General features: G+C 43.2%; 1 protein-coding gene across 7 annotated transcripts in view; it reads right to left on the reverse strand.

Moving 5' to 3' along the window:
* Positions 1-16,533, reverse strand: part of STRBP (spermatid perinuclear RNA binding protein) — a 605,440-nt gene that overhangs the window by 171,140 nt on the left and 417,767 nt on the right. For all 7 annotated transcript variants that reach the window (XM_085612449.1, XM_085612470.1, XM_085612476.1 and 4 more), the window contains one exon: positions 10,695-10,853. In XM_085612449.1, coding sequence (XP_085468575.1) covers positions 10,695-10,853 — 159 coding nt within the window. The remainder of the gene's footprint in view (positions 1-10,694; positions 10,854-16,533) is intronic.

Below are 16,533 nucleotides of genomic sequence, written 5' to 3' on the forward strand. Positions count from 1 at the left end.
GGTGCCCAGTAAATATCAGTAAATATCAGTGAATAATAATTGGTGAGAACTCTGGAGGTTAAAGTATTTGTCGGAGAGATCTCTGCTTTGTGTAGTCCCAGATCTGAATCAAAGTAGTGTAGAAGGTTAATGTGTCTCCTGCAAAGCACATCATGTAATATGCAGATGACAAACTGGTCTTAAAAATGAGTAGCATTAAGGCAGGTACCCAGTTAACTCCCTCCCACTATCACTAGAATGTATATTTGTCCTTAAAATGGTTTCCGATGACTATTTCTGCATAATTTGAGACTTGCTACTTTGGGCTGGTTTTTGGGCTGAAACGGGTCTGCGTTGGGCTGGAATTGGGCTTATACTTGAGCAGCTTTTGGCTTGGGATGGGTCTCAAAATCTGGCAACACTGGTGTGGATGTGAGCCACAACGGCTCCGATGTTGAAATTCCATTAAAGGAGGATACAGCGACTGAAAAGTGAAGGTCTTACCTCCAAGAGTCCCTTTTTCAGCCCGGGGACTCTTTGGGTCGATGGGAAAAGAAGCGGGACTGCTAAAAGGTGCGGATGTCAGAAGATCAGCGAGAGCCGATGCGGCCTAGATTCACGCCGGATGGCAGGAAGGGGCCGATTTGAGGGTGTCTGTCTAAGTGAGAGTGGGTGATAAATTCGGAACCCGCAGGGATCCCGCTTTGCAGCGCTCCGGATCTGCGGATGACCTGAGGGGCAAAGTCGGAGCTGAGATTGCAGCACCTGACGGAAAGCGGGCGACCGGAGGAAGTTCGTTGTCCGCAAGACCTGCGACAGCAGAAGGTGCGTGGCGGGGCCGAGAGAGCCACTGTATCCACGCTCCATGCCGCGTGGAGTCCCCGACCCCAATTAGCAGTGGTGAGTGAGCGGCGAGCCCCCCCGTACTAAAGACCCCCAGATCAGTGAGCGCGCATTACCTTTGAGCTCCTGTGGGGAGGTGGTGAGGCCCGGTAGTGGCGGCGATCAACATGTCAGAGGCCGGGAGGGGTCAACAGGAGTATTCTTGCCCCTGAGTAACTGCCACAAGTAAAATACGACTGGGACAACAAAGGAGAAAGGGGGCAGTAGTATATCGCCCATTTTCACTGCCGGTTACAGCGAGAACGGCCCAGGGAGAGAGAAAAGCTTGGTGCCTAACCTTGAAATGGACACAGGGATGAACTGAAGACAACACTTGCACACCAGAAGCACGGGCAATGATGCCACAAATCAATTCATTACAACCTTTTAATCAGAGAAAGCTTGCTGCATAACAGTCCCCATGGCGCCCTGGGTCAATAACACTGCTTAACGAGGATCAGCAAAGGCACAGTCAACAGGGGAAACGGTGGGGAGACCAGGAGTTGTGATAGAGTCTGACAAACCACAGTGACAGGCCCCATAAAGCATTAGTCAGAGGGGAGGCATTGGAGAGATTTGTGAAGGGAGCAAGCTCGGTAAAAGGGGCCATCTCTTTCTTTTACTCACTAATACTACATATACTTCCTTCTAAACGCCCACGTCACATCGAATTTTGGAAGCGCACACTAAACCATGAGATCACAGACTCACAATGGAAAGCTCTGTGGAAGGACGTAAAGCATCACAACCATTCACTAAGCCAACGAGAAGCCCACTATAAGATACTTTTTGACTGGTATCTATACCCTACAAAACTAAAAAATATATTTCCCAACACATCTGATCTTTGCTGGAGGGAGTGCGGCATTTTGGGCGACTTTCGCCACATTTGGTGGGACTGCCCAACAATTCGGCCATTTTGGTTGGAAATCTTGGCACAAATTAAAGAGGTACTAGGATATCCTATCCCAGACTCCCCAGATTTTACACTTCTCGGTCTTCGGGACACCAGTTTGAAATATCAGACAAAAGCAGACCAGGCCATAATGTGGACCCAAGTTTGGACCCAGCCATACGCAAATCAGTCTTGACCCTGCTCCCAATGGGAACAGTACAGGCGGAACTGCCAAGCTGGCCCTCCCTGGACCGGAAACAAGCATTCTGGGACCAGGCTAGCTTGAATCCAGTGGCACAGTGGGCAAGGGACCCATGTCTTGGCATAGCCATCCCATTTAGGGTGAAAAGTGCTGTACCAACAAATGATGGCCGGAATGCTGAATCCATCAAACATTCAACCCCCCAGTCAAGCGATCTGGGTTAAATCCATCGTTCTTTAGCTCACTAAACCACCCAGTTAGCAGAATAGATGCAAGCACCATGAAATACCTCTTAACCATATTGGTCTACGAGAAGAAAGATGGTTCAGAGCTTAAGATGACCTTGAAATTTTGTCACATGTAGGACCTTTTACGGGTGTGATTTTGGGCATGAGGAAATAATTACCATGGATGCAGGAAGCTATCAACACAGCAAGTCAGCACAAAAGTAACATACACTAGGAAAAATTTCTGTAAAAAAATAAAAAAAAAAATACACAGACATTTTAAATACTCCGACGCAAGACAGGCAACCTTGACAATAAATAAATCAAATTATGACTTTAGGTCCTTTTTCCCCAAAGTGAGCAAATGAGAGAATACAAATTCCAGTTGTCATTCAAGGTACACATCCAATTTTAATCCGACTTGATTTTAAAAGCACAAGGGGACTGCTTTTAACTTTTACCAGCCACCCCCCCTTTTTCATTAAAAAAAATAATAATTTAAAAAAACAACGAAGGCATGCTAGGTTTTTTTTTTTTTTACTGCATCACCTGTGGTCGCATCAAACTTTTTTCAAACCTCGATTTTTAAAAGGCCTCTACATCAAAAGAAACATGATATGGTGGTTTCGTACAGTCACTTCTACTGGGAGTTAGAGGGGAGTGGGAAGGGAGTGAAAGAGTGAAGTTAGAACTACGGAGTGAGGATCAAGATAAAATCTACTTAACAGTTACAATGGTTTTCCAGTGTTTGTATCTTTCAGAGTCACATGCATGAAACATCCCTGCCAACTGTCTCGTAGTACATTTCAAAGAAATGCAAGACAAATCAGCCTGGCAAGGCTTCAGACATTCCCTTTTTTAGGTCTCGCCTAGGCAGAGCGCATGCACTGCTCTAGGAGGACCTTTAGCCATCGGTCTTCACTTTTCAAGCACTGCACTCGTGCTTGTGGTGGCATCCACCTTGCGGGAGCGAGCAGCGGCGCGCAGCAAGCACAAGTGCAGTGCTTGAAAAGTGAAAACTGCTCTCCCAAGCGCGCACGCACCACTCGTGGGCTCACCTCCTGCTTCCCCTCTCTCTCACAACCTCTCCGCGCCTCGCCACGCTCCCTCACGCTTGTTTGATTCCTCCCACGCTTTGTTCTTGACTCGTGGGCATTTTAGTTTATGATGTATCAAGTCGATGCAGTTTTTCACCAGGCGACACTTTTCGCTCTAGACTGCTATATTTCCGGCTTCAAGCTAGCCATTCTAAACTGGAACCTTCAATGATGTGGGAATGTAATAGCCTACGTCACCTCTCAGCGATGCTTGTGCAGCAGAATGTAGCACTTCATTAAATAAGTTGCATTGATCGATATCCATAGATAAAACGCTGGATAATCATGCATACTTTACTTTCTTTGTCGATTATTGGGGCGGCGGTCTCTATGTGGGATCATGGAGTGGCTGTGTGAGATGATGTGTTCTTGGATGACTTTAAGAAATCAGCACTGAAGAGGGGTTTAAAAAAATAAATAAAATCTATGCCATGCTTACGACTGCACTGAGCGATCCTGCTCGTCTTTGCTCCATTTCCTTCCCAGTTGGTTTGAGCTCCTGTTTCATCGCCACGCCATACCGGAGACGTCACTTTTCTGAAAGATGCTGCAGTGTGTCGTGAAGGCCCCTGGGATCACGTGTCCTCCCAAGAATCTGGACAGCCCCGACCTAGCATTAAACCTCCATTTCCTGTTTCTAACTAGCAGCCTGGCCTGACCCTGCGCTTAATCTTACCTCCCCTTCATGTGGATTTTGGTGTCGCCGACTTTTTATAAAATGTTTAAGTAAAACTATATATTTTTTTATCTCAGGCACTTGGTTTCATTCTTGCATCATATACCTAAAGAACAGCCATATAGTTGCAGTTTGCAGTATGTAATAGCATGGCAGTGGTCTCTCCCAGTCCATAGAATCAAATGAACTATGCTTTGTGTATTGTCAATAGAAAATGGACAATGCTCAAGTAAATTTACAAAAACAATATTAATCTTATAGTGCATAAGAGCACATTGTAACGTTATACTAAACGAGCATTTGCAATGCAATAGGTCACGCATTAGTTAAATGCAGAGCTATTGGCTTTGCAAATGGAAAAGTAATATGGCGGGTAGACAATTGTTTTTTTTTTTTTTACTTTATTTTTTTATTTATTGACTTTTGTAGTAAGGGTGGCACACCGTGCAGCGTGCCACCGTTATTACAAAAGTAAATACATAGGAAAAAAACGTTTTTTGTCTGGCATATTATTTTTAGATTTGCAAAGCCAATAGCTCCGCATCCAATTAATACGTGACCTATTGCATTGCAAATGCTTGTTGTGTCTGTCACTGAATCCAAGTAAAGAACACATGAAAAGCAACCTCCAGGACGACGCATACTGAGGCATGTTGCAAACCTCGTGCTGCTGTGCTCTAGCGCCTCCTGACCCCTTATCATGGAAATGGCGCTTTGAAGAAAGGTGTCCAGACTTGGTCACCATACCCTAGCATATGTAACAAGCATTGGCATAGCCAGTAGGTCTCGCCTTTGGGACCTTATAATTGTTAAGCCATGCAACAGTTGGGGTTGTTGCACCAAGGATATTGTACTGCATAACAAAATACTTATAAGGTCCCAAAGGCGAGACCTATTGGCTATGCCAATGCTTGGTTAGTATCCTACTGACCTCAATGAAAAAGAACCAACATCAAACCAACCAATGAAGTAAATGCTGAACCTTCAACCCTCCCTCTAGACCTCACCATACATCACACTTCATAGTACAAGTGTGAAATAACAGTAGGCTGGTAGGACTAACGGGTGGAATGAGGGCTACAAGTGAATCTATGAAAGAATCCAACGCTGTAAAACCATTGATACAGGTAAATAACTTTTTTTCTTCTCCTGCTCTGGAACGTTGAGTCATGTGCTTGAATCTGAATAACAAGCTGTGCATACCAACTGTGCTCAAATAATATATTTGTTTTGCTGATTTTTTTTTTAAAGTGACATTAAAATTAGGTGAAAATGTCAGTTACAACTTTAAACATTTTAAACAACAACAAAAACCACTGAAATTCACTATTATAGTTAACTAAAGTATCTAGAACTTGTGCCATGAAGTAACAGTGATTCGCTTCTCTGCCATGCAGGGCATGAGCTAGAATGGTTGGCCAAACCCTGTGCCGTGGCCTTCGGCCGTGCGCAGCATGAGACTGATCCCAAGCCCTACAACTTAACGCCCCAATGGGAGGCCAAGGCTTCCCCCTTGTTTTGTTTACACAGTGCAATGGATCCACATGAGGACCATGCTGAACGCAGAATATCCTCAGCATGATAAAACACTTTTGAATTTGCCACAAGGGGTATGAGGGTTGTGTTTGTGTATATATACACACCCACACATAACCTCACATGCATAGATAACTACAGAAATGTGTAAGTGCAAAGAAACGGTGGCAGGTGGGTGAGTAAGCAGAGTAAGAGAGGCTCACTCAATACAAATACAATCTGAAAAATGATTGTCCCTCTGCTGCGTCCCTTTGTAATGCTACATCTAGCAGTTGTACAGTATAAAGGTATGAATTTTCCTCCTGGTTGCTGCCCAGCATAGGTTCAATATAAGACTAACAACAAGGGATGCTGATTTGGATCTACTTCTCTATGAATGAGAGGAAATTGGACCTTGAAATGGATCACCTGTCTTAGCAAGGCAGCACAAAATGTCTGCTGCCATCCAACAAGCTATTATTTATTTAGATAATATGTGTCTTTTTTTGGAGAGGAACCAAGGCTACTAGTAATTGGAGTAAATTGCGAAAATCCTTTGCTCTGGCTATGTAACATCGTCTGACAATCAAAGTATGTAAGCCTTTTTGGCTGAAATGGATGGATTTTGGTAAAGGTCTTTAAGGTAACAGGTCGAAGAGTTTTCACTGAATCTTCTGGCCCATGTAATTGCTAAAAGAAAAGCAATCATCGAAGAAAGATATTTCAATTCTGCTCTATTGAACTGACTTCTCAATAACTGGGATAATATTGTATTCACTTGCCAGAACAAAGGTAGCCATCTTATAGGAGGACAACGTATGAAACGTCCTCTGATGAACTCTTTATGGGTATTAGCACACAGAGATGGTTGGTTCCCTCCTCAACTGAAGAGAGAAACTGCTGGGAGAAGCACTTTAATAGATGGTGCTTCAAATATGCATGTACTAAATGTAGAAAGTGTGGCAGAATTTGATGAAGTGTAACTAAGTGGATGAATACCTTGATTTTCACACCAATTACAAAAATATCAATATTTTGATTTATAGGCCTTGTTGGTGGAAAGAAATCTGGTCTAATACAATAGGTCTTGACAGTTCTGTCATTCCGTTCTGGAGACAGGCTGATAAGATTCAATTATGCTCAATGATACTGGATTGTGATGCACCCTTTCATCATGATATGAGGTCTGCTACAGGTTGTTGCCTCGCATGTGGAATCTTTGAAAGAAGAAGCATCTCTGTATACTAAATTTTCTAGGCCACACCAGGGCTATCATAATTATACAACAAAGAATCTTAAACACTGTTAGGACGGGCCTAAGGGGTGTAAAAGCATAGGCAATGGTCCTTGACCATACTATAGAAAAACAAACCTACCTTCACCCCCACCCCCCCAACCCTGGTAGTACATGCCTGCCGGTGTACTACTGTAGTTTTCGGTTAATGTTGATTTCAAACAGATATAGGCTTGGGTTCCCCACCACTGTAACGCGTTGTCTAGTAGTTTATGTTTGAATCCACGTTTATTGCATTACCATGAGGATCTGCTAAATGAGTCCACCCATTTATAGTCTTCCTCTGGTAAATGTTCTGCTGAAAACGCTCCTTGATGCAGAACTGCCAGTTCTGCAAATCTTGGGCTTCTGTTCAGAGAAGACCAAACCTTGTTCCTCTTCCATTGTTGATGTAAATCATCCTGGTCATACTGTCTAGCCTTACGGAGTACCGATGAACCTCTAATCCTGGGAAGGGTGGATTGATAGCCTAACTTCACAGCTCTTAACATCAGCCTGTTTTGGGCCCTTTGGTTTTGTTGATTAAGTACTTGCCACTGGCGGCATGTCTTGCAGGGGTGCACCCATCCCTCTATGTAGGTCTCTGTTATCAAAAAAAGAAGCCAATACCACTCTGGAAGGGACGGGTATTGATTTCAACTCCTGTCTGGAGATGTATTAATTCCTCGGCATCTTGCAGGTCCACAAAAAGATTGTCCTAATCGTAAAAATGGTATGCATCATTACAGTCACCTCCATCACAATGTCGACTGTATTAGGAGTCTGAGGAATATGGAGCATTCCAGACAGCAGTCAGGGCTGGTGGACTGAGGAACCAAAAACAGCCCTGCTGAAAGCAGTCCCGTGCTGTTTGACTCCTTGCGCAATCTTTTTCCATCCAGCTATTCATTCTCTCTCTTTCTCCTTTGCTCTCTTCTTGCTCTCCGTTTGCTTTCACTCTTCCTTCCCTCTCCCTAAATCTTGGTCTCCCTCTCTCTTGAAGCCTTTTGGTGCCGGCTTCAATTAACTTAGAGGAGCTGCAATAAGTGACAAAGGCACCAGAAGCAACCATGGGTCCTCAAAACTAGGCTCCAGCCCACCCGGGAAGTGCCTAATGTAATAAAAGACCTGCCTGGCCCAGGCAGTGGAAGTGTTCTGTCACAGTTAAAATGAGGTTGGTTCCAGCTGAAGTAAAAATTGTAGAGGGCGAACTTCGCTCGAGGTCATGTCTGATAAGACAATAAGATCTTCCTCAGGCACCGGAGGGGTCAGTGCTTGTGTCGATGCATCACGGACCAGCCCACATCTTGCCATCGAATTCAAAGTCGGGTTGGGTGTCGGTCCCAGAGTCAGGGCAGACGCTGCATTACTTGTTGTGGCATCACTGGTGGACATGGGAATTCACAATGCATCAGTATGAGCTGTGGAGTTGGTTCCTCTGTAGGGTGGTCAGGACTGGGTCCGGGAGGCACTTGAACATCCATGTGACTTCTCTGTGCAGGGAGAGTCACACTTTGATTTCTTGCGTTTCCTCTTTGACGTGGACTCACCTGACGAGGTGCAGGACACCACCTGCTGCTGCATGGGAGCAAAGCAGACAAAGATCTCTGGACCCAGTCTGGGGATATACACAAGGTGAGGAATCAAAGTTTGGACGCATCCATCAGAAAACATTTTTTTAACTTTCCTTTTCCTATTGATAAAACTGAGAGGTCTGCAGTTATCTACAGAAGAGGGCATTAGTCAAGAGAGTTTGATTTGCGAAGGATGACAATCATAGATCAGTACTAGTCATTGTATTTCATTATATATTGTGAGACTTCTGCGCTTCCATACAGTGCATAACATCATAACTTAAGTAGTTAAATTGTACTTTCAAAACAATCTCCCAATAATAAACAATGTTGAACAACTTTATATTATAGTCAGTATCACAATGATGGAGGCGAATACAACTGAACCATTAATTATTTTGCTGGCTATCTTCCACATCAAACACAGGAGTGCAGTTTTATATGGGTAGAATGCAGCTGCTTTATACAATATGGTCTAATTTCCCGTCATTCATATTATCATCAGCTAATCACACTTTTTTTTGGTTTTGCAGAGTTTTATATAGCGCGAGCTTGACCCGAATCCAATCAGGTATCAGAGCGCTTTACATAGCACCAGTTACGTTACATGAGGACACGCATACATTTTTTTTGGGTTAGGCACGGGGAGATTAAGTGATTTGCCCAGAATCACAGGATGTTCAGCGTCATTACCGAGACTTGAACCCAGTTCCCGAGGTCGAGCGCCCTAGCCGTTAGGCCAACTCCTCTCCTACTGTTAAGGCCCTCTTCATCAAGCATGCAGCAGTCTACATAATTTAATTAGCTGCATTGTAGAAGTTTTGGAATTTGGAGACTCCATGCCCTTTTCTATCATATGCAGATTCATGTGCACCACAAAAGTTATCTATTTATTTAAATATCTTATGGGGAGAAGACAAGATAGGCACTGAAATGGACAAGGTACTCTTGCATTTACCAACTGTAATACTTCCCATTATAAACAAGGAAATCAATGTCAAAAAATTATTACCTTCAAAATTTCATTTAAATTCTCTTTTAAAATATTGGGAATTGTGGCATTAACTGTATGGCCAGGTATTTTAATAAGATGAAGTCCACTGTAAGACCAAGTCTAGCAGCAAGTGGTCTCTTAATGACCCTTACAGAAACACGTGATATTAATACCAGTTAATATGAATGCCACTTATGACTCAACAGGTCCTCATTCTGTCTAGGTCAGGAATCCTTTGTAGTATTCTCACAATCCGAATTACAGATAAAAAAAGGTATTGTAATATCCAAGATGGTGGAATATTAATGTATTTCCGCTGGCCAAATCTAATTACAGATCTCAACCCCACTGACATGCAATAGTGGGACCCAAAGAGAGCACTGCATAAACAAATGATTTCACATCTTAGATGCTTAGGCTTCTCCCCCCAACCAGAACCTCAAGTGCTAAGCCTCTTTTATGTTTGGTGCAATTTGTACTTAATGTTACTAAATAATGTATTACTCAAAAGATATGCAGACTAAATTTGTCCTTCTTTACTCCTCCCCCTATGTTGGCGATTCTAAGGTACCCATGGTTTGTGGAATCCCCTCACTTACATGTAGAGACTTCCATGGGTGGGTTCTCTTCATTCTCTCTTTCAAAAGGTAGGCAACTTGGGCATCACCAGTGGCGATAACTGATCCCTGAGTTCATGGATAACTAACACTTAAAAGAATGCTTTCTGAGCCTTTTGAGGATTCAATGGAATAATTCAGCTGTTACTCCTGCCTCCGAAATTTCTCCTGTTACTAGAAGCGGCCATATCTGTCTATTACAACAGGATACAGGTAGCAGGATAAAATAAGGCCATGTTGCAAAGACCACAAAATTATTAAACATGAAAGTCCACAGAATGCATCTCACCAGCATTACTCCAATCCAGTTTAGATTAATAAACTATGCCTTGTACATACGTCCTTTAATAGCCGTGTGTCATTTTACCTCTCTAACCTCATTTCATACCTGTCAAGCAGAAACCTAACTTTGGCCACCCAAAAACGAATGGCCTCTTCAACCAAATGAGATAGAAACATTTTGTGCGCGGACTCTTAGGTCTGGAATCTGTCGCTTAATCTATTCATTGCACCACGGAAGACATATGTTGCAACAGGCCTACAGATTGTATCACTCATGACTACCCATCTGTAGCATGGAAAGCTCACCAGTACATAAAGTCTGTAAGCTTGTGTTGGTCCCGCTTACAGGAATACTCCCATTCACCATCTGGTCAAATTGCTTTTATCCAGATGGTGGACATTGCCAGTGCTATGCTAAAACAATTAGATAAAAACCTCTGCACTACTTATTTGAAGATCTTTAAGGTTTTAAACGAAATACCTCCAGTGCATTGGAGCCATCTGTTGAACAAGTCCCTGTATTATTGCTTGAGTTTGAAGATATAGTTTCATTTTTGCCTTCATTATCGGATTTCTCATCAGAACTCGTACATTCCAAATCTGCATCAAAACCAGTTGGGTAACCCATTGCTTGCAAAACCTGTAGAAAAACAAATACATTTATGATAAAGAAATGCACATTACACACAAATTATCTACTGTGCGAGCAAACATCTCTAGGAACGAGCAAAAGGAAACAAACTAAAATCTCTCACCTACAGTTATGCCTACATCCTGTTTGGCTCCCTGATCGTTTTATTCTAAACAAACACAAATACATTGATTGCCTCTCTGGGTTACTTTTAAATTATAAAGTCTGATCTTTAGAAAGACAGTTGTTATTGAGCAAGACGTTTTAGACAAAGTATTTGGTAGAAACACATTTAACAGCAATCAGGATCAAAGGGGTAACATCACATTGCGATGACTAGGTTACTCCAAAGTCACGTTACGCTCCAAATCCCAAGAATTTATGGGTAGCATAGAAAAAGCGATATAAATTCGGCAAGAATATTTCTGCACTGCTGGTAAAGCATGCACTTCGAGTTTACCATCTCTGGGTAAGGGTTGGTCAAAATGGCCAATTTGGGGCATCAGACTCGGGTTTCCGTGGCATAGCAACACACCCCTGGGATAACCTGGCTGCTACATGGGCTAACCTCTTAACCGATAGTGGGTGGTGCCTGGAGGCTGCTAAAAGCTTTAGATGTTGATATAGTCCTGGACGACAACGTGAGACCATGGGAGGGGACATTTCCCTTGCACACCGTTTTACAATCTTGAAGAGGTAAATGGAGTCTCGAAGAGATGAGTGGGAGCTCTGGATCCACGTCTGGTGGTGCGGAAAGAAAGGAACTGACATCATCATGAAGGAGAGGCACCTATACAGGCTAAGCATATCATTTCCAAAGTGAAATGGGATCAGTTCAGTCACCCACTGGCACACAGAGGTACTAATGAAAAGTTTCCAGATCCAGTTTGATGCCTGCAGAATATTCAAAAGGTGAGGAATCTGCAGCTAGAAGTCCCTGTTAGAACTGAAATGTAGATCGAATGTGACACCTGGCTAAAGCAGACAGAATTCACACAACTTATTGATCAGGCAGAATATTGATGATGTATGTCTACAGGAGGCACATTTAGCCAAGTGAGGGGTTTGTTAAAAAAAAAAAAAAAGACAGGGGCCCTCCTGTGGCATGCAAAAGAAGATCTAGACCCGAATGGTCGCTTTGGGTTTGTGCATGGCTGATTAGATGGCAAGGCACTCACTTTGATTACTATTTATGCACCTAATACTTATCAGGGAGATTTTCTGCATCCACTACAACAATGGATGGGTGCTGAGCTTCCCACCCCAGCTATCTGGAATGGCGACTTTAATGGTGTACCCGACAGGATGCTGGACAGATCCTTACCGACACTCCCCACCACAGTTACTTCGAAAGACTCGGATGAGATGGGAGCCAGGTTGGAACATTGGAATCTATGGGATGGCTAATGACTGAACGATCCAATGCCGATACGCTCCTCATTGAGCGGATCGGCTGACCGCCGTAACTTTAGACACTGCATCCATTGTACTTTTCTCATTACTGCCTTGGAGGGTGTCATCTGTGCAAGCTTCCTGTGGCCATTATATTTTAGGTGTGCTTGATCGTATACGCATACACGTTTCTACGAGCATTCCTGCTAGCTGCCGCATCTTTAGCCTGGTACCAATTGCTCTGGGCGCTCAGGTTCTCTTCCAAGCTGCTGGAAAATGGCAGTCTCTGAAGGGTCACCCCAAACTTTTTGACTTCCTCCTCCTCTATTTGCTGAACTCTTTTTGTTGGCCTTAGGACTGTGAACACTTTACTAGTGCTAAAGTGCATTTTCTTCTCCCCTAAAACATGATGACGTTGGTGTATGCCTGATTGACATATTTTTTGTATTGGAAAGTCCCTTGTAAAGTAGAATCCCATATATCCAAGGCCTGTACTTCAAATGCTACTAGTGGGCTACAGCACTGATTGTGTCGCCCACAGAAGTACCCTTTCAAACCTGTCTCAAACCTGTCTCAGACCTGCCACAGCAGTGCCTGAGTGCGCAGTTTACTGCCAGTTCGACTTGGCATTTAAAACTACTTGCCAGGCACTAACCTCCCCTTTTATTACATATAAGTCGGCCCTAAGGTAGGCCCTAAGGCCGGCCCTAAGTAGCCCTAAGGCCAGGGTGCCATGTAAGTAAAAGGTACAGCATGTTCTGCATTTTTAGTTTTTCACTACTGTGATGCCTACCCCTCTCATAAGCCAGCATTGGGAATTCCTTAATACACTTAAGCTGCAATTCCTGATCAGAGAGGAGTAGCTTTTTCATATGTCATATCTTTGGAATGGTAACGAGAAATCCTCTTTACTGGTGAAGTTCGATTTAACATTACAGTTTTAGAAATGCCAATTTTAGAAAGTGGAAATTTCTCTGCACTTACTGCTCTATTTGCCTGACAGCCTGTCTCCAATACACGTCTGGGGTGGGTGACAGCTACACTTTGTGCATTCCCTCTAGACAGTCACAAACACAGGAAGGTGAGGCCCATCTGCATTCTGTGCACCCATGTCCATTCTGGTGGGTCTTCCTGGACAGGGAGGAATGGGAGGAGCTGACACACTTCAATAGGTAGTGTCCTGCCCACACACAAAGCACTGATTTACCCCCCAGAGATAGCATGGTAGACAAGACTGTTTGGAAATGGATCATTTTGCACTTCAGAGAGCTGCTTTGAAATCACCCACAACATCAAAGGAACTTTTGGGTATAAGAAATGGGTCCTTGACACCCTAAAATCAGACGCTTCTGGATCTTGCCCTGAACCTCTGTCGGAAGGACTGCTGTGCTGCTTAAAATGACTCAACTGGACTGCTGTTCTTGAAGAACTTATGTTCTGCTTGTTGCCCTGCTGTTCCCTGACTCTGCTGAAGGAGAGCTGGACTCTGCCTTCCCTCCTAGTGATCTCCAAGGGTTTGCTGCCTTGCCTCCTATTTTCTGAAGCTTCAGGGATATCAAAGATTCTCTGCAATTTTGCTGGTTCTGCTGAGCTCTGCCTTCTGTGAGTTCTACCCTTGCCTGAGGTTCCATCTCCATGTTCTGGACTTCAGAAGTGGGTTCTCCAATTGTTTTGCTACAAAACCGTTGCATCGTTACCACTCTGTCGATCAGAACTGACGCCTCGCCTTTCGACGTAGGCGCTGTTCAACAACAGTGGTTCTACAGCCTACGCAGCCTGATGACGCCGCTCTGCGCAGCTTAACGACTATGTATTGCGTTCACCTCAGTGGTGCTCGACAACTATGCAGAGACTCGACTGCGTGGAAAAAAAACAAAAACACATTGTGCCTTCAGCGTCAACGCTTATCTCCAACCACGGTACTTTCTCTGCCGGCTCTGCAGCTGGCCTGCCCTTCATCATGGTCAGCCTGAACTTTGGGTTGCACCAGTCCCTTTCAACCTCAAGCAATCTTTTAAATGCTAGTGACTTTTAAGCACTGTTTCTGCATTTAATCTAAAATTCATATCTTGTCATACTGATTGGACTTTTTTCGTTTTAGTCTCATGTTTCACAGCTAAATATTCTCTATTTTCTTAAACCTGTGTGGAGTTTATTGTGGTGTATTCATTTTTACTGTGCGTGTGTGTTGCACAAATACTTTACACATTGCCTCTTTAGATAAGCCTGACTGCTCTGTGCCAAGCTACCAGAGGGTAAGCACAGATTATCTTTTAGTGTGCATCTAGCCTACCCTGAGTAGAGTGGTGGTTCCTGCCTGGCCTGGGTGCATAACTCAGCCAACCATGAACCCCATTTCTAACACAAGAATAATCTGCATATGCAGTAAAGGAAAATAGGAGACGTCAAATCATTGTGAACATATTTCTTCCTCTGGCTCCTCTATCCTCTTGAGTTCTGATGATACTGTAACTCTCGCAGGGATCGAAACGAAACATTGTCTACTTTAACCACGGACCCGAGCATGGTTCTGCACAAAGGACCCACAGTGTTGCCGTTTTTACTATTTTTTTTATTTCAGCAAATTACCATTTGGGTATAATACAATATAGAAAAACAAATTCTTACATCAGGTAGCACAGCTCTCTTGAATAACGACCCATCCAATACAGCAGGGATACCCACACTATTCACAGGTGTTTAAGTTGTACTCTAAGCAAGATCTGATACTATATACTGAATTCCTAGTGGGAACACTGATTCGAGCTGAACACTTAGCCAAAATAACTTCAGATTCTGACTGGTTTCGAGTGGGGGCACGTTAGACCGTGTAATCTTGACCTGGAATTTAAAGATTGAGGTGCTGGAAGATAAGGAGTTCAGAGAAATGAGAGGTTCACAGATTAGCAAAAACTTCAAACTAAATAAAGCTATCATTGATAAAACCAGAACAGAATGGGATGCATTTAAGGTGTATATATCCGTGGCATATCAATGACAAAAGGAGTATGATCAGTGTTTGGGCACGAAATTAGTGCTTTTGAAGCGTACATCGCCCGACTTTATTGAAGGGGGGTGTTCATTGACCCGAAAATGGTTGAGACTCTCACTCAGGCTAAGGCGAGACACAGCCAGCTGATAAACAGTAAGAGTGACTATAAGGCAAAGACACCTAGATAACAAGCAGAGAAAGGTAAGCCTGGTTGACTGTTTGATGGCTGATAAACAAATGAAAATACTGGGGGACAGATACTGGAGCTTAGAAACAAGGGAGGAGAGACTGACTACGAAGTCAGAAAATAATTCTGTGCCGTCTGATCATTATTGCACTTTATATCATAGATGGAAGGTGTTATAAAAAGACTATGTTAGGAAAGAAGGGTCCGAAAACTGAATGAAGCCCATATAGACTTTGGAGACTCCACTAAGCCTGCGATAGATCACTGTGGCTATTTAAACAAAGCCATGATAAGGCTTCTGGTGCGGATAGAGCCATATAGAGGATATGTAATAAATGTAACAATTAGGGGCATTTTGCTAAAGTTTGCTAATCAAGTATGAATAGAATGAGCAAGGTTGTCAACTCAGTGGATTACATAGAGAAGTTACTCGAGTGTTAATGAAGGCGATGTTGTTTTGTGAGTGAAACAACTTAACAGAACAGGGTGGAAAACTGGTATCATGCTGTGATAGGATTTAACAAATAATATGTTAATAGACCATACTTCTTTCTAATAGGCACTGGAGTTTGAAAGGAATTCAAAAGAGTGCTCAGCCCAACATTACCAAAATCTTGTCTACCTTGGGAGAAGCAAGTATTTTTTTCCAACGTGGATATGGGTTCTGCCAATCATCATCTGGCTTTACTTCACTAATCAAAACATTTGACATTCTTTATAGCTGCTGTAGGGGCTTTCCGTTTCAAACGCATGACTACAGCTCTAACATTAACTGTTTTTTGTCATCTGATGGAGAACTCGTTCAAAAATGTACCTGATGTTGTATGTTTCAAAGACGATGTGTTGGTGTATGCTATAGATAAGAACACTCAAGATAGGAGGCTAACTCAGGTTCGAACTATGCTGAGGAATAAGAGCTATGTTAAAGGCTCGAAAATGCAAATTGGGGGTTCAGAATACGGAATATTTGGATTTCCATGAATCTGTCAAGGGTTTGGAATCCAAAGAGAGTTTGCTCCAACCATTTTAAACTTTCAATCACCAGTTGGCAAGGACCAGTTTAGGTAGTATTTTTGGTAAGCTGTTTTTTTCCATCAGTGATTGCGTGACTTCCGGAG

The sequence above is a fragment of the Triturus cristatus genome, chromosome 1_2 (genome assembly GCF_964204655.1).
Source record: "Triturus cristatus chromosome 1_2, aTriCri1.1, whole genome shotgun sequence".
NCBI classification, from domain to species: Eukaryota; Metazoa; Chordata; class Amphibia; order Caudata; family Salamandridae; genus Triturus; species Triturus cristatus.